Source organism: Rhinolophus sinicus, chromosome 14 (assembly GCF_057876585.1).
Source record: "Rhinolophus sinicus isolate RSI-liver-muscle chromosome 14, RSI-T2T, whole genome shotgun sequence".
In the NCBI taxonomy this organism is placed as follows: Eukaryota; Metazoa; Chordata; class Mammalia; order Chiroptera; family Rhinolophidae; genus Rhinolophus; species Rhinolophus sinicus.
In genome coordinates, this window is record NC_142514.1 from 177,180,434 (window position 1) to 177,207,217 (window position 26,784).

A 26,784-nucleotide genomic window follows, 5' to 3' on the forward strand; every position below is an offset into this window, starting at 1 on the left:
AGAATGTCCCACAGAATTACCTCTCTGAAGGGCAAGCGGTTAAGACATTTATTCGGTTCCTCTCCCCCATGGCTAGAGGGTTGCCCGAGGTCTTCCACAGCTTCTGAGATATTCCTGAGCAGAGAAGCAGCGAGAGACCATCGGAAAACTGCCACTCGCAGCGCAGACAATGCTGCTACCCCAGAGGCACAGAAATCAAGTCGCTGAGAAGACGTAGAGCAAGACATTTCTGCTGCTCCACGTCACACAGTTCTAGCCAATGAGACGTATGCAGAAGTCCACTGGACTTGGGGAAAGCTTTCATTTTCCTGATCAAGAGTATACATGTGGTTGGCACCCTACCCTGCAGGACCCTTTCTCCTGCTTTGACAGAGAACAGGTTCTCGAGCACTAGAGGAGACGTGCTAGATGTGAGGCAACCAGCCTATGGGGAACACCAAGCAAATGATAGAAGTGCAAATCTTGACTTCCAAAGTATTGTTATGAAGGAAAAGTAAATCCCTGTTTTTAAGCCAAAGTGGGTTGGGTTTCCTTCTGCTAGCAGTGGAACACATTCCTGAGACACTGGTCCTGCAATTAGTAATATTGAATGACGTCAATTCACTAGGCTTTGGCCATAACTCTCCTTCATAGGTCTGTATGTTAATTAAAGGGCTACACTCACTGAATCTCCTTTCAGACTGATTAAAGGTTTAACCGTGGCAGCTTTATAGCCAAACACAACTCAAAGTCTCTGGCTCCACAGATTACTTTCTGAAATATTCTGATGATTTAAAGCGCAATGGGAAGAAAAGGTAGTCTTTCTCCAGGGCTGATTTTATAAATGTATACATGTTTAGAAAAAAGAAAGGATCAAGAGTAAATTTTTTCTTTAAATAAACAATGGTTAATGCGATAATATACAACATGTTCAAATAGCACTAACTCTGTTTATCACACTAGGGACCATATGTCTTTAAATTTAGATTAGCTTTGAATTTCTTTTTTTCAGAGAGCTATGGATTTTGCTGATTATGTTAACCTAAAAACAGATTTTTAGACCTATGGAAAGATGCTCAACCTGATTCAAAACAAGAAAAATTTTTAAACCAAGTTGTTCTTTAAGAAGGCAATACACACACACACACACACACACACACACACACACACACACACACACCTATGTAATAACAGTAACAGAAATTAAGTGTATCCTCTCTAGACAGCTTAAATGTTCTTCAGCAGAAAATAACTACTGAACATTGTTGATTCCAATGCCGTCTCAGCCCTTGGAACATAAGATTCTCAAGGGAGCAAGTATTGATCTCTTAGGCCCCTATAAACTCCCCAGTTAGAAGGAACCACACAGAGAGAGACAGTGGTGGGCAGTGAGCCTGGACCAGATGCAGAAAGAGAAGCTGGACGCAACTCTGGTGTAAGTAAAACAAAGTAAATGCCACTTTCAAACACAGCCATGTATCATCCTAGGGTGTTCTGGAAATGGGGGAACAATAGGGTCAAAGCCAAAATTCTAGCAAGTTTCACCCCCAAGACCAGGAATAATCACTTCATCTCCGGTGACATCATGGAAACGGAGTGATTTGGGCTGAGTGTTGTCTGGGAAGGATATATAAATGAACACATGATAGAAAGATTAAATGAAGGAATGAATATTATATGCCTTTAGTGTATTATTTCTGTGTGCTATTATGCAAATAACACATATTATGCAAATAAAACATATTATTATTATACGTTATTTGATTGCTCATTCTATGCCTGGCCAGGTGCTCAGAAGTTTGCATAAATCACCTCACTTTGTCATATCATTATAAAGACTTTACTTCTTCCTCTTACTTTGTAAAAAAATTAAGCTATTTTTTTAAGTGAAGTTTATAAGTTTAAAGACTTTCTCTCCCTATTCCCATCCCCAAGGATAACCATTAAAACATTGCTGTGAATCCTTCCTGAGCCTTTTCATAGACAAAGAAAACTGAGAAAAAGAGAGTATGGGAGTGAAGGAACATTTTATTTTTAAAAGGGTCCTCCACACTTAGTGTGTCATTCTGCAACTGGGTCTGCTCCTTTGATAATATGACAGGAGCACCTTTCCATAAGTGTACATCTTTATCGCATTTTTTTCGGACTATGTATTAATCCATAATAAGAATCTACTCTGATTGATTTAATCCTACTTACAAACTTTTGCTATTGCAAACCGTGTTACAATGCCCATCATTATCTTCTATAGGTAAGTATGGGTAAGTAATTCCGTGATCCCATTTTATAGAGGATGGAACTGAGGCTAAAAGGAGGTACTTTCTTTGTCTCTATAAAGTAATGGGACCAGAAATCAAACCCAGGTCAGCCTGTTTCCTTTCTACAGCTGCACAGTGCTTAATACAAATGAACCTTCAGAAACATCAGGGTTCAGTATAGGCTAAGCACGTTCAAATTACTCGGGTATGTGTGTGTGTGTGTGTGTGTGTGTGTGTGTGTATGTGTGTGTTGTGTCCCTTGTTCTGGTTTTCCACAGCTTTTGTAAAAGTTCCCCCAATATGTCATGCATTTTATTTTAATTCAAGATGATTAAATTGATATGGTAAATGTCATTACCCTATCAAGATTCTAATTTAAGTGGACCTACAACCAATTCTAGCTTCCTCTGACAAGTGATTTACCCACTGGATGGAAGCCTCCTCGGAAGAGCTGGATTTCATCCATTTTAATTTGCAAATTTACTTGAGGAGGCAACTTGCACAAATTTGTTGGCCCTTAGGCCTCACTAAATTGTAGAGAATTGTAAAGAATTGTTTCTTGTTCCAACACTACAGAGTAATCACAAGATATTTCTGTTTATTTCTCAAGATATTTGAAAGAACCAGGCTATCAAACACAGGTTTAATTTGCTACATTTCCCCCCACTAAAGGCACATTCTTATCTAAAACTGACCATCTCATGCATGGAGCTACGGCTCAGTAAAGGGGCTCTCTACTGATATACGGGGGATGGGTGTGTTTTTTTGTGAGGAATTTTTGTTATTACATGATGGTCAAGGTGTACAAAGATACATTAAAAGTAATGTAACAACCACTCTACATGTAACAACCATCTACAAGTTAGATGTAGCCACAATCTAACTTCTGCAACTTGCTTCTTGTTACTCAGCATTCCTTTGGAGAGATTTATCTACATAGATGTTGTAGCATCAGCTTACTGAATTTCCAGTGATTTGTTTCTCCTTCTTCTATGATGAACAATGCTGCTATGCATATTCTTGAGTGTGTATATTTATATGTATACATATTCATACACATACACATGTGTGTATGTTCTTGTTTTTGTGATTACAAGTTTTCTAGAATACATACCTATAATGGAAAGTCTGGACCGTAGTGAGGCATATATTTAATTTTACTAATTACTCCAAATTTGTCTCCAACATGTCTGTGCTAATTTACCTTCCCACCAGGAATGTGTGACCCCACAGTCTCACCAAAACTTTGTATTTTAGACTGAGTATAAAATCATCTTTCAATACAATGTTAATATACAATTACCTGATTACTAGTGAGTTGTATTTATTTTCACATTTCCATTTCTACATTCCCTTCTATAATTATCCTGATCATGTCTTTTGTGAATTTTTCCCTTGAAAATTTTATAGAAATTATTTATTTATACTGGACATTTATATGTGTTGCAAACAAATTTACCTGACTAAATTTCCAGTCAATATCCAGTCTTTTCTTTTTTATAATGGTGGTATTTTTAATTTAGATACAGTTAAATTTTCAGTGCTTTATGTTTTGTATATTCATGTCTTACTTAAATTTTTTCTGCATATCTAAGTCATAGATACTCTGCTGTTTTACTCTCAAAGCTTTACAATTTAAATCTTTAATCCATTTGGAATTGATTTTTGTAAAATGTAAAGAAGGAATACAATATTATTTTTTCATCTGTTTAAGCATTTGTAGCACCACGGTTTAATGGGGTACATTTATGTTTTCATACATTAAGCATCCATAGCCTTGTGGGCCTGTTTATAATTTCTTTTTCTCAGTTCTGTTGATCTGTTTGTCTGCGCTCACACTAATCCCACACTGCCTTTAGGATTTTATCTTTATAACAAGTTCTGATACCTGGTAGAGCAGGTTCTCGCCTTGTTTTCCTTTAAAACTCTCTTGGCTATTTTTAGCTCTTTTCTCTTCCATATACATTTTATAAGTTTGTGAAGGTGCTCATAAAATTCTCTCAAACATTTGATTGGAATGACATAGAATTTATAAAAACATTGGGAAGAAATGTAATGTGTATGTAACTTCATCTTGATTGCGGATTGAAAATTACATTTTCCCTTGCTTCTGAAGTTTCTTTCTTGCAAAGGGACCTCAATTTGTGTAATTGTGGGCTCCCTCTCCCGATTTCTTTCCCTCTGTTGCTAGAAAAGAGTCACATGGCTGATTGGTAAATCTGAGCACAACCTGGCATGCTCTGCTCTGCCCTCATCCTCGTGGAAGCAGCCAGCCTGCTGAAGCCCAGGTTCCCCAGCAATCCAGAGGCACTTCCCTCAAAGGATGTAAGAGGCCTCCCTCAGTCACTGCCACCAAGACTGGCTGGAGAAGCCCGTCTAGCTGTGGTGTTCAATGGCAGCAAGTAACTTGACTAAGAGAGTCTTCCCCCAAGTGTCTAACGGTGATACCAGGGTCTCCATATAGACAGCATCTTTCATTGTTCAAATCCTGGGAAAGGCAGAGAAAAGCTACTCACTAGAAACTCCTGTGAGACCCCAGCAATCATTTGTTTCATACATGGATGGATTTGATTGTGGGTGTATATTTTTAAAGCTGTTTGCATTTATATTCACAAGTGAGACTGGTTCCAATTTTCTTTTCTCAAATTTCACTTTGTTACAAGGTTACATGAGCCTCATGAAATGAGTTGGAGAATGAACTCTTTTGGAAGTTATGGGAAAAGATTCCATAATATTAGTATTAGTTGTTGCATAAACATTTGGTATAACTTTCCTATAACATAATTTGGGCCAAGTATTTGTGTGAGTAAATTTTAAAATAACAAGTCAAATCACTTAGTGGTTTAAAAACATTTAAATAGTTTGCACACACACACACACACACACACACACACTGACTACTCTTTCTATGCTGTTAATCTGCTTTCTTTTTCAAAAATAAATATTGAGAAACACAAGTAGCAGTTTTCAAGTTATATATATGATATAAAGTGTCACGGTATGACAAATACCTTGAACCAGCAGTCCAACATAGAAAGGAAAATTTTTCTGGCCAAAAACAATTAAGGAAATACTCATGTTCACAAGGAATTAAGAACATGGAAACATCCACCCATATACAATTAGTAGAAGTTTACACTGGTGTATACTTTGATAAAGGACCCCACATGCCCTGAGTCCTTGATTGCAGAGAAGAGTTACTAGGAAGGGGGAAAAGGACAAAATGAAAATACAGAGAGAAGTTGGAATAAGATCACACAGAACTCTATAAGTACGTCAAGATTTCAGATGTAATGATTAGTATTTAAGCACATTGGGGTTTCTAATTACAATGCTGAGAGCATAAAAGAAAGCATAATTAATATAATTATAATATAATATAATATAATTATAAAATATAAGTATGTTTTTATATGTTCCCTAATTGATGTATGTATGAAATGCCAGTCAATTGGTACCATGAGAACACAGCTACTGGTCCATTATGCAGATGAAATTATCTAAGTCAGGTGTCAAGGTTCAGCCTTTACAATATGTCAATTATGTCATAGAAAATATTCTCTGACTCACTATGAAACCAAATATTATACCATTTCCAATTCCAGAACTAGTTACCACAATGATCTTAGTTTTCTCTGCTCTTCTTTCTTTGTACCTTTTCACCTGATACTTAATCTTTGCTGGCCATGGAACAAAACAATGGAACTCAAGTGACTGAATTCATTCTCCTGGGATTTGCTGGTCAACACAAGTCTTGGCATATCCTCTTCACAGTATTTCTAATCATCTATGTGACCACCCTAGTAGGTAATATTGGGACAATCCTACTCATCAAGGTTGATTCCTGCCTTCACACCCCTATGTACTTTTTCCTCCAACACTTGGCATTTGTTGATCTCTGCTACACCTCTGCTATCACTCCCAAGATGTTGCAAAACTTTGTCGGGACAGAAAAATCCATCTCATTCATAAGATGTGTGGTACAATTACTAGTCCACGGTTTTTGCAACAAGCGATTGCTATATCCTTTCAGCTATGGCAGCAGACCAATATGTGGCTATCTGTCACCCACTCCGCTATCCAACACTCATGTCCCAGAGAGTCTGTATTCAGTTCTTAGTTGGTTCATATATCATGGGTTTCCTAAATGCCTCTGTAAATGTAAGTTTTATTTTCTCACTGAACTTATGCCAATCCAATAAAATTAATCACTTTTTCTGTGATGAACCCCCAATTCTTGCCCTCTCGTGCTCCAACACTGATTTAAACATTATGCTCATAATGGTCTTTGTGGGGATTAATCTGACATTCACTGTGCTGGCTGTCATCTTTTCCTACATATATATCCTGGCTGCCATCCTGAAGAGATCTTCTGCTGCGGGGAGGAGAAAAGCCTCCTCCACATGTGCCTCCCACCTGACGGCAGTCATTTTCTATGGGACTCGGTCTTACATGTATCTACATCATGGGACCAATGAGTCTCAGGAGCAAGAAAAAATGGCATCCGTGTTTTATGGCATTATGATTCCCATGTTAAACCCCCTCATCTATAGCCTGAGAAACCAAGACATGATAGAAGCCCTAAAAAGGATTGGAAAGAAGTGCATCTGGTTTGATCCTCAAAGGTCTGTGCTTATAAACAACCAGACCAACGGTGCTAATTTTTAAGAAATCAAAACCAAAAAATCAAACAAAATAGGAAAAGTTGCTCATTTTTACTGGGACCGAGCTGCAAATTAAAGTAACAATGAGATAATTACTTGATAGTGATATGACTGGCAAGAATTGGAAAAGAATGATAACGCCTATTAATTGCTGTGATGTAAGGAAAATGATGCTTAGAACATATTGTTAAAGGAAAATTGAAGTGTTATTTCACTTTAGGAGGAATCTCGCAATATCTTTTTAAAACAAAAATAACCTTCAATCCAGAATTTCAGCCTTGCCAATTGATCTATGGAAATAAAAGTTCCAGCCCATAAGGACATGTATTTAAGGATGTTTATTGTAGCATTGCTTAGGAAGATAAGACCAAAAAAGTGAATATTCCTCAACAGGGAAATAAATCTGTATTGTTGTAATTCTAAAATCTGTATCTATTGCTGCACAACTAATTTCCACACATTTAGGGGCTTTAAAAAAAAGTCACAATTATTATCTTATAGTTTTATGGGTCAGGAATCTGGATACCACTAAACTGCCTCCTCTGAGATGCTACAAACAAGGTGTCACCCAGGACTGGGAACCCATCAGGAGGCCCCAGTGGGGATGGACCTGCTTCCCAGCTCCCTCGTGTTACTGGCAGAATTCATCTCCTTGCAGTTGTAGGACTGAGATTCCTATATTCTTGCTGGCTTTCAGCCAGGGGTTGCTCCCAGCTCTTCAAGGCTATCCACAGTTCTTTGCCACACAGCCCTCTCCATAATCCCTCTCATAACACAATTACTTCTTCAAAGACAGAAAGCCAGAGACAGGTAATGAGTACATACAAGGTCGGACAATTAAGTTCGCGAACTCATCCTAGAAAAAGTGCTACATACTTCATTGCTGAATATCACTATGGTCACCTTCAAAGTACTCTTCTTGGGAAGCTATGCACCAATGCCAGCACCTAGTCCACCCTTCAAAGCAATTTTGGAACTTTTTCTGGAATGGCCATCAGAGCTGTCGTTGTATTACCCTTAATGTCCTGAATATCATCAAAATGTCTTCCTTTCAATATCTCCTTTATTTCAGGTAAAGAAAGAAGTCATGGAGGCCAGATCAGTTGAGTAGGAAGGGTGTTTCAGTATAGTTATTTGTTTACTGGCTAAAAACTCCCCCTCACAGACAGTGCCCTGTGAGCTGGTGCATTGTCGTGATGCAAGAGCCATGAATTGTTGGCGAAAAGTTCAGGTCATCTAACTTTTTCACACAGCCTATTCAGCACTTCCAAATAGTAAACTTGATTAACTGTTTGTACAGTTGGTACAAATTCATAATTAATAATCCCTCTGATATAAAAAAAAAGTTAGCAACATCATTGCAACAAGTTTGTGAACTTAATTGTCCGACCTCATACACATGTGAACAACACCCTTCACATGCTCAAATCTTGCTACAATTTCAAGAGCCAGTGTTTCCCTAAAGTTTTCCCAGCTCAACACTTTTTTCCTGCCAACTTTCTACCCCTGGAAAGAATTTCTTCTTCCACCGAAGACCCAGAGCACTTCATCTGTATCAATAATATTATTTATTATTTATAACTCCCTACCTAAATTATTTATTTCCATAAAAGACCCTCACTATAATCTTCTATAAGGCAGTTGAGATACATTTTTTTCAATGAGCTTTTAATATCTGGTGCAGAGCCTTAGACACAGTAGGTATTCTATAAATATTGAATGAATCAATGATGACAAAAAACACTAAGATGGACAGCTCCCCAACTGTAAGTTATATATATAGCCTACACTATTGGTCTCTAAATACCAGTCTGTGGACAGCAGCATTTGAAGGACCGGAAAATGCTTTTTAAGTGCAAACAACTATAGCCCAGGCCTGGAGATATTGATTCAGTAATATTAGACAGAACCTAGTGTTTATAAGTATCTATATGTACAGAATGTTGCTTTAATTGCATGCACCACTGGAAAGTAGTATTTAAGAGCATAGGATTTAGAATCTTTTAGAATGTGGTTTATGTCCTAACCCTACCACTCACCAGAAGTGTCCCTTTGTAAGTTAAGTAAGCTTTCAAACCTTGTTTCTCAAAATAATGCCTATCTCATGAGATTTTTACATTTGTTTTTAGTAATAGATAATGAATAGAAATCACAGTGCCTGGCACTAATAAACCCTCAATAAATGTTAATAGTGATGAGTAGTCAAAAGGATTATTTCAACATAGGTGTGACAGATGGTACAAGAATCTCATCTCACACACACACACACACACACACACACACACACACACACACACACAGAGTCAGTAAGAAGTCTCCCGGGGCGGCCGGATGGCTCAGTTGGTTAGAGTGCGAGCTCTCAACAAGGGTGCTGGTTCAATTCCCACATGGGAGGGTGGGCTGCACCCCCTGCAACTAAAGATTGAAAACGGCAATTGAATTTGGAGCTGAGCTGTGCCCTCCACAACTAGATTTGAAGGACAACTACTTGGAGCTGATGGACCCTGGAGAAATACACTGTTCCCCAATATAGTCCCCAATTAAACAAAAAAGAAAAAGAAGTCTCCCAAGGCTTCGACCATGAAAACTTTCCCCTCTGGGGTGCTCCTCTCTCCTTCAACAGAAAACTAACTGAGAAAGGTCATTTCCTTTGATCCTGCCCCAGCACCTAGGGCCACAGATGCTCCAGTTCGACCCATAGCCCTCAGCTATAAAATCTCTCTGCAGAGAAATGACTGGATGGGCAGTCAGCCTGCACTAGGCTGGGAAGAAAATCTAAAGCCAAATCTGCTGTATGTAAAGCAAACTGCATTGTTCCTATTCAGCCGAGCATTATTCCGGCCTATGAGGACTGTAAACTGTACAGGGTTAGAGCCAATATGTCAGCATAATTCACGGCAAGGTTCAGTAGTGTCATCTTATCTTCAGCAAAATAAAAATATCAATGGAGAGAGGAAATTATTGATGGTATGGAGAAGTTACAAAACAGCCCTGGAGATGACAACTGACATACTAACCATAATGTTCCCAACTGAACATAAACAGCCTTTGCAGAATATAAGCACTAATTAGACAAAGCCACCCCATAACTGAGACGGAACCAGACACTCTGAGTATGTCTGAAACAAGACAAGGACTCTCAGCCACCAGAAAAATAGCTAAACACTCCCCTCTTCCCACTGAAATGAGTAAATACTCCTTCTTTACCCTCTTTGTTTTTCCCCTCTCTTGGGTATAAATTACCAAAATATCCAATCATTGAATTTCTGATAACACTCAAACCAGAGCTTACCTCCACTTCCTAAAGCCTTAGACTCACCCAGCACAAGCCTAAATCCTAGAAGAGGCCTGCCCAAGTCCCTCTCATCCCTCACCAGGTCCCTCTGGGGTATGCTGTCCTTTTCTGCAGCCCACGAAATAAGCCTAACTTTGTCTGAATGCATGTGAGCTCCGGGTGCTTTTTGGCTATTGGACAGTCACGGTGTGACCTGTGCCAAGTGCATCTATTATCTCTCAGGAAGCTTGCTTTTTTTTTTTGTTATTCACTTTTTTATTCCAAAAGAAATTAATATGCACCCGTTACTTCTTAAATATAGCTGTATTTAAAGTTAAAAAAAAGGAGAGTCTCTATGTCATATATTCTTCCTGATGGTGTTTTCTTCACACACACACACACACAGTTTTTTTTTTAATTAAAAATCAGTTCACATCCCACACATTTTTTTTCTGCAAAACGCTTTACTCACTTAATGGTATGTTATTAACATTTTCCCTAAGAATGCATATAAATCTTTCTCATTATTTTTAGATGTTTCATGGAAGCACAAAATACTGATTACCTCTGACTTATTTTAACATTATCCAATCTATAGCCAGTATTTTTCTATAAGAAAACAATGTTGCATAGAATCCTCTTTGTTTAAAATAATTCTTTTCATCAAAAATTTTTTCTTCAATTACCATGTGGCATTCAATATTCCATCTCATTTTATCAAAGATTAAACTGAGATTCAGGGAAGTTACATTTCTTGCCCAAGATCACATACCTATGAAATGGCAGTTTCAAGATTCAAATCTAGACCTTTCTAACTTCAATGCTTATCTATTGTTCATTGCTGGTCGTATAAAATAAAGCTTCAGAGTGACTTGGGTACAGTATAATTTGGACAAATTCAAAACACTTCCATTATTCATCCAATTAAAAATCGCTTTCAGACTCTCCCCTTCTGATTAAAATGGATTTACCCTCCTGCCTGAAACAAGAAAAAGTGGACAAAATACATGAAATAATAGTTTACAAAACACTGTACATCAGGCAATGAAGGACAGTGATTTCTGAGAAGCAAGAAAAAAATGAGCTCTAAAATGTCCGCAGCTTTCTGTCTTAAGAAAGTTTCCAGACCACGAGAGAGAGAGAGAGAGAGACAGACAGACAGACAGACAGACAGAAACCCTTCAGAAATTCCTAAAGGAAATGGAGCTGATACTCGGGAGAGACCAAGGCAACTAGAGCGTCCAGGACAGAATCCTGAAGAAAGGGAGTTGTACAGACAGAGAACCCCAGCATCTACAGAGGATTCCCCTCAATTATTTACTTGAGTACTGATTTGTACACATATGTGAGGAAACTAGGGAAGGAACCCTGAGAGGATGGTAGGTAACAATGCTCAACGCGCAGACAAGGCTGGGAATAGTGCCTGTTCGCACCAACCAGACTGGAAAACTTTAAGATTCATGACACAGGGAGAATTTGAGATCTTGCTTCCCAAGAATGTTATAGGTTTGGCTCAAATAAACTTATAAAAATTCAAAAAAACTCATGATGGTTGGATGGAATACACAGAAAAGGCTTGCCTCAGTAGCGGGAGATAATTAGCCCTAGACAGAATTGTGCTCCAGTTACAGCTAACAGATCTGCACAGCAAGACTGAAATGGATCAGACAGTTTCCAAGCAACTCAACTGTGCTCCAGAGCGCAGCTCAGGGATATTTATAAGGATACAAACACATCTGGCACCAAGCATGGAAACAGCCACAATATCTGGCATCCAATCCAAGATTACCACACGTGCAAAAAGCAGGAAAACATGACCATAATGAGAAGAAAACACGACGGTGAAAACCAACCAAGAACTGACAAAGATGCCAGAATTAGCAATCAAAAACATTAAAAACAATTATTGTAATTATGCTCCGTATGTTCAAAAAAGTAGAGATATGAAAGATATAATGAAAATTACACTGTCTGAAGGTAAAGAAAAAGAAGGACGAGGAGGAGGAGGAGGAAAAGGAAGAGGAAGAAGAAGAAGGAGAAGAAGAAGGATTAACTACAGAATAAACATTCCACAAGAAGTAATTAGTGATCTTGAGACAGAGCATTGGGGACACAGCAATAGCAACTGTCTGGGAGGCATAGAAGTTCCATGCCCTTTCCTCAACCTTGCCCTGTACATCTCTTTCATCTGGCTGTTCCTGAGTTCCACATTTTTATAATAAACTGACAATCTAGCGAATAAATAAATAAATAAATAATAAAATGAGAGAAAGATGAATCAAAAATCTAAATGAGCAACAGTGAGCTATGGAACAACTTCACGAAGTAAAACAGGAGAAACAAGATTGATATAAAATTTTCTTCGAAAAATAATGCTGAAAATTTGATGAAACTATGAAGCCACAGACTCAAGAATCACAAGAAACACCAAGCAAAAGACAAATGCAAAAGCTACACCAAGTCACCCCAATAAATTTAATAAATAAAAAAGTAAACTAAAAAAAAGATACATCATAATCAAATTGCTCAAAACCAGAAATAAAGGGAAAATCTTAAATGCATCCAGAGGAAAAAAAGATACACTATGAACAGCAAAACAAAAGGATGAAAACAGAATTCTTGTCAGAAACAATGGAAGCAAAAACACAAGCACCCAAAAAAAAAAAAAAAAAAAAAAAAAGGTACAGCAAAAGAAACTATCAACAAAATAAAGAGGCAGTCAACTGAATGGGAGAAGATTTTTGCAAACAGCAGCTCTGATAAGGTGCTAATATCCAAAATACACAAGGAACTCATACAACTCAACAACAACAACAACAACAACAAAAACCCAATTGAAAAATGGGCAGAGAACCTGAATAGACATTTCTCCAAAGAGGACATACAAATGGCAAATAGACATATGAAAAAATGCTCAATAATCACTAATCATCAGAGAAATGCAAATGAAAACCACAATGAGATATCATCCCACCCCAGTCAGAATGGCTATCATCAACAAGACAAATAGTAACAAGTATTGGAGAGGCTGTGGAGAAAAAGGAACCCTCATACACTGCTGGTGGGAATGCAGACTGGTGTAGCCGCTATGGAAGGCAGTGTGTAGGTTCCTCAAAAAATTATAAATAGAATTATCGTATGACCCAGCAATCCCTCTCCTGGGTATCTACCCAAAAAATCTGAAAACATTTATCCATAAAGATATATGTGCTCCGATGTTCACTGCAGCTTATTTACAGTGGCCAAGACATGGAAACAACCAAAGTGTCCTTCAATAGATGATTGGTTAAAGAAGTTGTGGTATATATACACAATGGAATACTATTCGGCGGTAAGAAAAGATGATATAGGAACATTTGTGACAACATAGATGGATCCTGAAATTACAATGCTAAGCGAAATAAGTCAGACAGAAAAAATAGAGAACCATATGATTTCACTGACATGTGGTATATAAAAAAGAGAAAACAAAAAAGGAACAAGATAAACAAATGAAGAAACAAAAACTCATAGACACAGACAATAGTTTAGTGGTTACCAGAGGGTAGTGGGGGAAGGGGGTGGTAGACGAGGGTAAAAAGGATCAAATATATGGTGATGGAAGGAGAACTGATTCTGGGTGGTGAACACACAAAGTGATATATAGATGATGTAATACAGAATTGTACACCTGAAACCTATGTAACTTTACTAACAGTTGGCACCCCAATAAACTTTAATTAAAAAAAAAAGACTAGTTGAAGGAAGACACCAAATTTTATTCACTTATATTACAAACTCTCCTCAAGGAAGCATCTTGCATAAAACTTGACTTGCCGTGAAGTTGTCACTTATTTTGTTCCTAAAAGGTTACTTGGCTGTGGATATCTATGAATCAAGGAATATGAAAGAATCAGGGATGTCAATAATAACCGATGAATTAGTTTGTGTTCTGCGCCATATACCAAGGTCGGATTCTGACTTTAATCTTAATGATAGAGAATCAGTTCTAAGATTACTGATGTGAATGAAGATAAGACCTCTAATGATTTACCAAATGAACATATTGCTTCGTTATCTACAAGCAACAATCGTAAGCTGCCCACAAACACCCTAGAGTTATTGGTCACAAACAGACAGGTAAGAGACTAAGAAGCTTCTAGTGTCTTACCTGTCCGGCTCTGACCAATGGCTTTCAGAAGCTTAGCATTCTGTAACAGCACATGAGGATTTAAATCACCATAAAAAAAAAAGATTTCCAAATAGCCCTAGCTTTGGACTTCACTAACTACTAGAACTATCAAAACTGCTGCTGATTCGATCGCAACTACCTTCCCTTAAAACATTCTAGTGATTCCTTTTGACTTTTTTACTTCTCACACGGTTAACTTTATTTCTCTACGTAGACTCGTTTTTCCTTCAGTACAAGCAAGTAATATTTCTACCCAAAACTGTAGGAATCTACATGACAGCTTTTTTTCTTTTTCTGGTAAGTGACACAGGGATCAAAATAATTTTAAAAACACATTGTGATTCTCAACTCGACTCACAATGTGTTTTTAAAATTATTTTGATCCCTGTGTCACTTACCAGAAAAGGAAAAAAAGCATCGTGAAATGCATTCCTTCATTCATCTATTTCTTATATTGTTCCTGTGAAAATGGAAAGCATGTTATGGGCTCTCTAAATACAATTTTTTTTGACACGTTATTCAGGAAATTTCAACCTATTGTAACACAAAGCAGTTTTTTTCAGCCGTCAGTCTGTAAAAGCGATTCTAATGTTGAAAGACCCATTTAATACGGGAACATAAGCTTCCCATTTGAGGTAAATTATTCTGCAAAACTTCATCATAGATTATCAGAAACTGAGGTAGCCTCAGTCCGTACTAGCATGAAACCCAGTGACTTATAAAAGAATGAAAGGTAAGAGATGGACCTCCTTGATCCTAATGAGTTTTCACATTTTCTGGTGGACAGTGAGCATAAAGGGAAGCTGGGAACTTGGTAGAAAAATGAGACCTTTGCCCTAAGAGTTGTAAAGAAGAAGCTGGGAAGAATTAAACATTGGAAGTAAGCCTCCTACAAAATCATTTTACAGAAGAATTCTGGAATCATAACAGCATCATTCCATGGACAAATTTCACGAATGTTCTTCTTTCATATAAGAAAGTTTATTATACGCCTGGAGAGAAAATCAGAATTTTTTTTTTTCCTTTTTTCTGGTAATTTCTTTTTTTTTTTTCTTTTTTTTAATTTATTGGGGTGACAATTGTTAGTAAAATTACATAGATTTCAGGTGTACAATTCTGTATTACATCATCCATAAATCCCATTGTGTCTTCACCACCCAGTCAGTTCTCCTTCCATCACCATATATTTGATCCCCCTTACCCTAATCTCCCACCCCCCACCCCCCTTACCCTCTGGTAACCACTAAACTATTGTCTCTGTCTATGAGTTTCGGTTTCTCATTTGTTTGTCTTGTACTTTTGTTGTTTTCAGAATTTTTTTTTTAATTAAAGTTTATTGGGGTGACAATTGTTAGTAAAGTTACATAGATTTCAGGTGTACAATTCTGTATTATATCATCTAAAAATCACATTTTGTGTTCACCACCCAGAGTCAGTTCTCCTTCCATCACCATATATTTGATCCCCTTTACCCTCATCTACCACCTCCCTCCCCCCTTACCCTCTGGTAACCACTAAACTGCTGTCTGTGTCTATGAGTTTTTGTTTCTCATTTGTTTGTCTTGTTCATTTGTTGTTTTTGGTTCATATACCACATATCAGTGAAATCATACGTGAGAATCAGAATTATTATTAGCTAAATATTGGTGTACAGTTTCTATGTGCCAGCATATAGAAAATGCATTACCTCATTGAACTTTGACAAAATAATCCCCACTTTCAGATTTTGAAAATCCTATAATCCCTATTTCCACATTATTTAACTCAGAGCAGTTAAACAACCTGTTCAAGCCACATAACTAAGTGGTGGAACCAGGATTTTGATTTAATTCCAGGGTCTGCATTCTTGACCGAAACAATACATTTTTTTTAACTTAAGGAAAAGTAACTTAACTGAAATATTTTTTCTAATTTGCATATCATTTTTCCCCCACACTTTCTAGGGAGGTATAATTTACATAGAGAAAAATAAGCCATTCTTAGCCACATTCCTTTGTCATATCTGCAAGAGTCAGCATCCTATGAGTAGCTGGCTCAGAGTTCATGGCATTTTTAACAAAGCTATTGTAGATATGTGTCCTACCTTTTCATTATCCTTCTTCAAGTTCAATGCCATCAATCACTTTTTCTGTGATGCATACCCAAAGCTTGATATTTCATGCTCCCACATTTCTATCAGCATGACGATTATTGCCTTCATGGGGCTTAAACTTGAGTACTGCATCAGTTGTCATGTTTGGTCATCACATTCTTTTACACGTATATCCTGGCTGCTTTCCTGAGGATGTCCTCAAGGAGAAGACTTTCTTGCTGTGGTTCTCACGTAACAACTGGCACCATTTCTGCTATAGGACCCTCTCTATGTGGACTTTCAGCCTGATTCTAACAAGCTCAGAAGAATCTGAAAGTGACCTCCATGTTTTACAGAATTGTGATTCCCAGGTTGAACCTTTGATCTACAGCTCAAGAAACAAGGAAGTGATAGACATACTGATCATGATAGCAAGTAAGTGTTTATGAACTGGATCTCATTTCCTAATATTAGGTACAAAGAAGCACACAAGCAAAAGTTTTTTTACAAGATGTTATTTGCCTGGAGCAATTTTTCCAATGCCTAGAAAACATGTTGAGCTTCCTAAGTCCCTAAATTCAAGGATTTGATAATATAAAAGGTTCTCAAAGTTTCACAGAGATGGATTTATCTGGAGGGGTAACAGAGCCTTTCTGCCTGATGAAAAAGCTTCTGTTGCTAACGACTGCTCTTTATAAAAAGTATGAAAAATCAGCAGTCAACATGCTGCAGCAACACCATTCAGAGTATTTGAAAACCAACTAGTGCAATATTAATCTGAGGGAACCAACATCAACTTGCAAGAAAAGTTAGGATAAAAAAGGGAACCAATTTCTCATGCTCTGGGAAAACAGGCAAAAGACCATAAAATCATTTGAGGTAGATGCAGGTAGTGGGGGGGGGGGGGGGGGGTGCAAAAAAAGAAAAGAAAACATTTAGCAAATTCCCATGAAGGTCCAGCACTTAGCAGAACCTCCAGGGGCAGGAAGTAACAAGAAACTCTCCCCAGATCCTGTAAGTATAAAGCACTCATATATCCCATCACCCAACAGTGCCCAGATGCCCTCTGCCAAGATCTGAAGCCATTGGGGACCTGGAGAGAGAGGAGACTGCAGGCTGGATGAGATGCTGGCAGCCATGGCCAGCAGCAAGCCACCATACCGAAGGCTTCCAGCTGGTTCTGCCCCCTGACATCAAGAGTCGCAGCATCCTGGCCAGTCATGGGCTGGCAAAACGGGGAAAGCTCTTCTCGCTTTAACACTATGTCTGACAGCTGTGTCAATGCAGAGAAGTGTCAACAAAATTTGCCTTAGCCCCACATTTCCCAAAATGGAATCCAAAGAACTTATTCCGACAGGATGCTCAACATGAAAAGGATTCCAAGGCCAAGTAATCAACACCAGATTTCTTTACCAAGGAGCTTTCCAGGAGTATGTTACTTAACACTGTGCATTGTGAATCTCTAAGAGAGAAACCACGTAGAGCATTTGCCAAACATGTTGGACCACAGGACGCTGTTTAATCTATGGACTATTTACTGTATTGTCTCAATCCTAAAATGCACATTTCTTCCATGTTTTAATATTTCTTATGTTGTGATGATCTTAAAATCCACATGTATATTTAACAGAGCAATTAAGTTGTCATAAAATTGATGGTAAATCTTTCAATCTACATATATATGTATATATGTATATATATACATATATATATATATATATATATATATATATATATATATATATATATAATTTAATAAATACATTTTTAACAGCTTGGAATCCACATTCCCTATAGTACAGTTTTAAAAATACCTGTTTTAAAAAAAAAAGTAGCTAAATGCTTTTATAAAAGACTATTGAGGTACTTGCTAGAAAACATCATTTAAAGAATATCTTCAGCTCTAAACAGAATACCACATTTGTATATAAATAATCAAAATTCTCTTCACTCATTAACACAAATACCTTAAGACTTTTTAATAGGAAGCATGTTATTTATCCTGTTCTAGTTATTGTGGATGTTAAATGTCTTTATTTCTTTAAAACGTATCCAATGAGTCAGGCTGACCATTTCATACAATCTATCTATTTTGGTAAATTTCGAGTCTTAGTAATACTTATTACTGTCATTATTTACTAACTTTATTGTGAGTCAGCTTTCTCCCTCGCCTAAGGGAAGTGAACCTTGTAAACACTTTCTGGAATCCCAGCTCGTATTTACCCAAAGAGTGGAAGTGAATTCCAGACGTGGTGTACTTCAGTTCTAAGAATGGTTGGCCTTTCCTACCCATCACCTCTCCCTGACCATACCACCCCGAGCAGGATACCAATGATGGTCTTCAAATAGCCAAATGTTATCGTCTATATTAGTTTGCTAGGACTGCACCACAAACTAGGCAGTTTAAACAACAGAAACGTGTGGTCTCACAGTTCTGCAGGCTAGAAATCTGAAATTAAGGTGTTGGCAGGATTGGTTTCTTCTGAGAGTTATGAGAGAAGTCGCTGCTCCAGAACTCCTTGCCTTGTAGTGGCCGTCTTCATGTTTACATGGTATTCTCTCTATGTATGTGTCTGTCTACAGATTTCCTTTTATAAGGACACCCACCCTAATGGCCTCATTCTAATTTGATTAAAATCACTCTATAAAGACCTAATCTCCAAATAAGGTCACATGTTAAGGCGCTGGGGGTTAGGACTTCAACACATGAATTCTGAGGGGCTCACAGTTCAACCCATTCCACCATCTACATACAGTAAAGGCTGCTCTACGGTTCAGGACACCAAGAATCTTAACCAGATAAATCCTTTATTCTCTCTTCCTTTCTTGGGAGATGAGTCTCTGCGTGGCAATTGGGACCTATCATGGCATTCCAGATTTATCGGAATTGCATTTTCCCCTGGCCAGAACGTCTCTCACACCCTTCAGAAAGAAATGTGCTCTAGTTAATAAATTAGGGCCGAAGACTCAGAGAGAACTGAACGCCAATAAATTCTCAGGGGAATGACTTAAATATAAGAAAGATTAAAAGAAAGTGAGAAGTTGTTGTTACAAAGAGTTGCACCACAGGTAGCTCTATTTTTATTTTTTTGAGAAAACTCCAAACCATTTTCCATAGTGACTGTATCAATTTGCAATCCCACCAACAGCGCACGAGGGTTCCCTTTTCTCTGCATCCTCGCCAATAACTGCTTGTTGATTTATTGGTGATGGTCTTTCTGACAGGTGCGAGGTGATATCTCATTGATTTTAATTTGCATTCCTCTGTTGAGCATCTTTTCATATGTCTATTGGCCATGTGTATGCCCTTTTTGGAAAAAATGTCTATTCAGGTCCTCTGCCCATTTTTTAATTGGATTGTTTGGTTTTTTTGGTGTTGAGTTGTATGAGTACCCTTATGTTCATTGCAACACTATTGACAATAACCAAGATATGGAAGCAATCTAAGTGCTCGTCAATAGTCAATTAGATAAAAAAGGTGTGGTACATACATATAATGTAATATTACTCAGTCATGAACAAAGAATGAAATCTTGCCATTTGCAACAGCACGGATGGACCTAAAGGGTATTATGCTAAGTGAAATAAGTTAGACTGAGAAAGACAAATACCATATGATCTCACTTATATATGGAATCTAAATAACAAAATTAATGAATAGACAAAATAGAAGCAGATTCATAGATAACAGAAAACAAACTGATGGTTGCCAGATGGTTGGGGGGCTGGGTGAAAAAGGTGAAGGGATCAAGAAATACAAGTTGGTAGTTACAAAATAGTCACGGGGATGTGAAGTACAGTATGGGAAATACAATAAATAATATTGTAATAAATGTAAGTACTAGGTGGGTACCAGACTAATTGGGGAATCACTTAATAAATTATATAAATATCTAACTACTACACTATATACCTGAAACTAATATAAACTAATATTGAATGTCAACTGTAACTGAAAAAATAAATAATAACTTTTTTTAAGAAAAGCTCAACCACAACCTCCAATGGCACCAAACCTGAAATCTAAAATTCCATAATAGCCCATAATGGTGATACAGCAACCATTTATTGAATATTTACTATGTGCCTGGAATAGGTACTTTACATGCATGATTTTATTTAATGCTTACTACCATTGTATGAGGTTGATACTTTCAATTAAGTTTGATATGTAAGTAAAGAGCTTACCACAGACCTGGCACATAGTATGTGTTTAATAACCAAAAGTTAATGTACATGCCCATTTTACAGATGAGAAAACTGAGCTTCAGAGATACCTAGGGTTGTACTAGTAATGAGAGATTTGGCCTATATTTGAGTCTATGTATAGTCAACTCCAAAGCTTGAGATCTCATCTACTGAAATAACCTGCAGCCCATTCCTATTCCTGTGTCATAGAAGTCCAAGATTATATACCCCAGAACCATCCCTCACATCCTCTGTCCTTTCAGAGTCAATGAAGCCTTTTATGGCAGCCCCTATTTAGTCTCCAAAGCTTAAGAATTACTTCTTAAAGATTAAACTAGGACTTCAGAAATGGGATTTGTGAACTTCCTCTTTTTCAAGGATCCTCCCCCACCCTCACCCCCAATCCCAACCCCCATACACACACACACACACACACACACACACACACACACACGCAAACACACTTGCAGAGAGAGAGTTCAGAAGCTCTTTATAAGTACTAGGAATGAGACCAACTGTTTGTCATGAACTCAGGTGGCCTGTGGCTTCTTGCTTCCCAAGAACTAGGCGGCTGATGAAAGGAGAATATCCCCTGGCCCAAGAAACCCAAGCTGCTATTTCAACTGCATCTATTTCACATTTCCAGCATCTGCCAGTCCTGGAGGCTACAAATCCCAGCTCTGTGCTTGACCCACATGCTCATTTACCTAAGCTCATGAACCGAGTCAGCATGTTACTGGGGTCTTCACAGTTAGCTCGTTAGGGATTTCTTCAGGTTAAGAGCTGTCTCAGCAGGTTTTCTTCAGTCAGGAACATCAGGACATAGTATAGCCTCCCCCACCACCACTGTCCCTTACTATACTCATCATCAATACAAGAGACACTATGGCCCAGCTCAGCAAAACATGGGAAAGTTTCCCAAGACGCATTCTCTTTAATTTGACATCAGCTGATGACTATACCATAAGAGATCCCAATAAATGAGAGTTGGCTGATTGAGGCAGTGCCCTCTACTTGGTTAGTGTTCTTATCAAATACTCTCCTTTAACTCACAGAATTATCATTTCCTTTCCTCAATTTCTGCACCAGAGATGAGTCCAGTGTCCAAAACCCTGCAAAGTACTTTTTTATATGCCATCTTATCTGACCCTCACAGAAACTCTATGAGTCCCTCTGTGTCTTTCACTTCTTTTACAGATAAAGAAAACGATACTCATGATGGTCACGAGCTTTCCAAATCTCTCATCTAGGGACTCACAGGCCAAGATGGGCTTTTAGGTTTTTTGGCTTCTTCTGTTTTCTTTCCACTACAACCCATTGCCTTTCTGATTCTCAACGTTCCTTTTCAACTCTAGCCTCTATGATTCCATAAGTCTTACTTTATCATCCCAACTCAATTTTCAATCTTACTTGATGTTCCCTAATCAATTTTCAGAAATTTATTTAATGAATGTGTTTGGAATGGAGGTGTAGTGTCAGATTCTACAGTTAGGTGTGGGCACAGAAATGAGAAAAATAGACAGGACTTCCCCCTTCCTGAAGTTTATAACCTAGCAGTGGTGACATAACCAGTCCAGGACGTTGCTGAAGAGACCAAAAGCATGGTACCAGAGAGGACACGACTCAACCATACTCGAAAAACATGTAAGGTAAAGGGCCTTCATAAGAAAAGAGAAAGTCGGGATTTAATTCTAAAGTGTGCATCAAGAAGACTCTCAGGAGCTTGGAGAGATGATTCAAGAGGCCAAAGGGAAGCATCTTCAAAGAGAACACCTAGCCTTCTCTTTGCAGCAGTTGAGTAAATATGTGATGATAGCTCATTAGGAGAACATTGTTACCTACCCTTTGTAACATGTGAAATTCTCAGACTGAGCCAGACATTGGAGCTTCTGGAGTCTGTGTTTTTATAACACTTATTCATAACAACAGTGAGAGCCAGAGACAGTCTGACTAATGCAGCTCAACCACTGGGGAAAGGCCCCAGGCCATCTGTATCTGGAGCCCTTGCCCACAGTCCTGCATCTCTAAATCTCACAGGGTCTTCATGTTCTCATTTATAACATGAGGACTGTAATAACCTATTGAAAATGATCATTAGGAGAATTCTTTGAGAAAATGTAGTCAAATAGGCTACAAAAACTCTTCTTATATAAGCCCTCCTAGAGACCCTGTCTTAAGGTTATTTTAAACTCAGAGCTACCATTTTTAGAGTAATAAGGAAGTTTCTGTCATCTGGTTTGAAGAATAAAGTTTCCCTTTGCAAGAATCCATTGTTTTCAGGGAGAGCCTTTAATTAGCACACCTAGTTTTGCAGATGTTAGGTGAGTGTTTGTCTGTCTGTTTGTTTGTTTGTTTGTTTGTTTTGGAGAGGAAGACCTGAGTAGGATAGCTTTAGGTTATTGGCTCAAATAGCCAAACACTGAGGATTTAGGATTGACTAGAATACTGGAAAAGTAAGGAGATGTCACTTCCAAGATTTGCAAGATTAAGATTACAAAAAGAATCTGGCTTTCATTCTCATTCTCTCATTCTCATTCTCTCTCTCTCTCACTCTCACTCTCTCTCTCTCTCTCTCTCTCTCTCTCTCTGTCTCTCTCTCTTTCTTTCTCATTTCTCTCCCATCCCCCACTCTCCCTCTGAAGGTAGCCAGCTGCCAGGTTGGGAGTTGCCCTATGGGAAGACTCATGTAGAAAAGAACTGATGTCTCTGGTCAACAGTCCTCCAGGAATCCTGCCAACAGCCATGTGACTGAGCTTAGAAGAGGCTCTTCCCCCAGGACAGCCTTGAGATAAGACCACAGACCTGCCTTATCTATAAGAGACCCTAAACCGGAAGCACTCAGACAAGCCATGACTAGATTCTTGATCCACCAAAACTGTGAGATAATAAATGCTCCTTATTTAAAGCCACTAAGTTTGGGGGTAATTTGTTATACAAAAATAGAAAACTCATACAGTCACCAATCAAAAATGCCTTTCAGAATCCTACAACTTTTGGAAAAATCTTTTCCTTCTTGCCCTATATCTGTTCCTCACTCTACAAATCACCTTTTGGTCTGTCTTATTCTTTAAAAGTCTACTATTTTTCAGACAATGTACTGGTCTAGAGAAGTAAGCTCAGAATTTGGTAATACCAATAAATTGGTCTCTTTTCCAAGAAACCATATCAGTATCCAAATCTCAAAAAGCTTTTTCCCATGAAAAATGTAGTCCCTGGGAAGCTGTGATAAAATATTTTTATATTTTAATGTATATATTTTAGCATTTATATTTATGACATGTTTTATATATAATATGTATAGTTCCCATATGATTATATTTGCTGTTACATTAAATTCAGATAAATACATATTTCACATTAATAAGCCTGGACTATGAGAAGAGAAACAAAGTCTATTCAAAGTCCTGGAACAGCTGTCAAGTGAAAATTTCTTATGAACCCAGCAGACTCCCAAGAGAACCATTTGAGGTCATTAGCTGACATTTTTAACATCCTTTTCACCCATTCATCATGTTCTTCCACAAGCCCCAGCATGACCGTAACGGGTAAGTGGCTTCAATTGCTGAAAAGCAGGGGGCCCAGCCCCATAGGAAGGGTCCCCATGGCGACTCCACTTTTAAAGGTCACAGCTGCTGCTAGAAAAAGTGACACTATTGTCACTAGCGGAGCCTCTATTAATGATTCATCAGTCCTGTAGGGCTTCCTCCTGGATCTGAGTCCCTCACTGGTTTGGGGGTAGACATTAGGTTAGTTCACGTCAGCCTCCAAATCCCTGAAAATTAACCAGTGGATTTTTAGTCAAATCAATGCCAAAAACATTTCTGTGTGTATCTGTTTACTAGGTGCAGGGGGAGTTGGGGAGAAGGGAAAGACCCAAAGACGACTAAAAGTCAAAGGTGCTTCCCACACATTCTGAGTCTGTGCGGACCTGAGGAAGGTTCAGCAATACTTCTATTATCAAGACCTCAAAACCCCAGGGTCAGAAGCTGAACACCTAGAGTCTGGATTCCAGCTGTGCCAGTGGACACTGCATGTGCAGGGGCGGTTACTGTCCTTCTGTTACCCTTGGTTTCCTCATCTGCACAACAAACAATTGGGACTAGACCAGGGCTGCTGTGGAGGGCAGAATCCCAGGATGGCCTCCCATGACTCTCACCCCCTGATGTGCAGGCCCATGAGCACGGTGGGGTCTACTCATGCAATGGGGGTCTCACTCCTACAAGTAAGTTGGTTCTGAGGGATTTTTTTAAAGGTGTTATGAAGGTCCCAAATCAGTTGATTTTTCAGTTAATCAAAAGGGATGTTATCTGAGTTAATCAGATGAAAGTCCTTAAAAGAAGAACTGAGTCCTTGAAAAGAGATACTTGGAGGCCTGGAAGAACAGAGCTGCTGAGTAGTGAGGGAGCCTGTGAGACACCCATGTGACAAAGAACTGCGAACAGCCTCTAGAACTGAGATCGGCCCCAACTGACAGCAAAAAAAACAAAAAAACAAACAAAAAAAAATGACCTCAGTCCTACAACTGCAAAGAAATGAAACTGGCCAACAACTACATGAACTTGAAAAAGGACCTGAGCTCCTGAAAGAATATAGTCCACCTAACACCTGATTGCAGCATTGTGGAACCCGGAGCACAGGGCTCAGGTAAGCCATGAGACTTCTGGCCCATAGAAACTGTGAGATTTCATATATATTTTTTTATTTATATACATTTATATATATAAATATATATAAATATATATGTGTATATATACATATATATATTTCATAGATGTTGTTATAAGCCACCAAATTTGTGCTTATTTGTTACACAGTAATGGAAAACTAATATAGATTCTAAATGAGTTCCGTCTTGCCTGCTGCTTCTGATGATTGATTATGTCTGCCTAGAGCACCATACTGAAAAGGATTCAAAATTTGCATCTACGTTCAGCTACAAAAAGTGTCAACATTGATTAATAATGTCTACCATGGATATTTATCAATTAGGACTCCTCTGGTTGCAAGCAACGAAAAAAAAAAAACCACACACATTGGCTTAAGGAGGGAAAAAGAATTGTTAGGTCTGGTATTTCTTCAGCAAATACTTACTAACCCTACTATGTGATGAACTTTGCTCTAAACACTGAGGTTACAACAGAGATGAAGGCCCCACCTTCACAGAGCTCACATTTTAGTAGTTTATAGAAACAAGAAGCCCAGGGATGGAGTTGGCCTCAGGCAATGGCTGGATCCCCTTGTTCAATATACGAAAAAGTCAAACAATCAAGTTCGCATACTTTCTACTGTGCAAGTGCACATTGGAAAGTCTGCAAACTTAATTGTCCGACCTCGTACAATCTCCATATTATAGCCACTTTAGGCTCCAAGCTTATATCATCTCTACTACACATCTAGTGGGAAAAGATTATTCTTTACCTGGTTATTCAAGCGGATACCTCAGGATTCCCTCTTTACTGGTCCTGATTGGACAGGCTTGAGTAAGCCAATCACTGTGCCCTAGAAAAACTGATGTCCTAATGAGTCAAGCTCGGTGTTACAGACGGAGTGCTTGTGCCCTGCCCAAATTCATATGTTGAAGCCCTAAAGCCCAGTGCGATAGTATTGGAGGTAGGCCTTTGGCAGGCAATTGGGCTTAAATGAGGACATGAGGATGTGACCCCCATGATGGGATTAATGTGCTTATAAGAAGAGGAAGAGAGGCCAGAGTGCCCTCTCTCTCCTCTCCCCTCTCCCCTCTCTCCTCTCCCCTCTCCCCTCTCCCCTCTCCCCTCTCCCCTCTCCCCTCTCCCTCTCTCTCTCTCTCTCTCTCTCCTTTCCTCCCTGTGAAAACACAATAAGACAACAATCTGCAAGTCAGTAAGAGGGTTATCACCAGGAACCAAATCTACCAGCATCCTGATCTTGGACTCCCCAGCCTCCAGAACTGTGAGAAAATAATATCTGTAGTTTAAGCCGCCCTGTCTACGGTACTTTGTAAAATCCACCCGAGCTAACCAAGATACTGCCTCAACTACCAGCCCTCGGGACAGAGACTTCGTCTGCACCTGGACTTGGACTGTGGGAGAGCTGATTCTTGAGCAGGATATCAGGGTGCAGCCACCAGAGAAACAAAAAATAGTCAACATCCAACACAGCAAAGGAGTGAGGAGTGGCTCCAAGTTCACCACGTGTTTGGT

General features: G+C 38.6%; 1 protein-coding gene across 1 annotated transcript; it reads left to right on the forward strand.

Annotated features, from left to right (window-relative positions):
• Positions 1–5,923: 5,923 nt before the first annotated feature.
• On the forward strand, positions 5,924–6,905 carry LOC109435475 (olfactory receptor 5AK3-like). Its single transcript, XM_019713411.3, is given in 2 exon segments — positions 5,924–6,237; positions 6,239–6,905. Coding segments are annotated over 2 exon segments (981 nt in total).
• Positions 6,906–26,784: the final 19,879 nt, after the last annotated feature.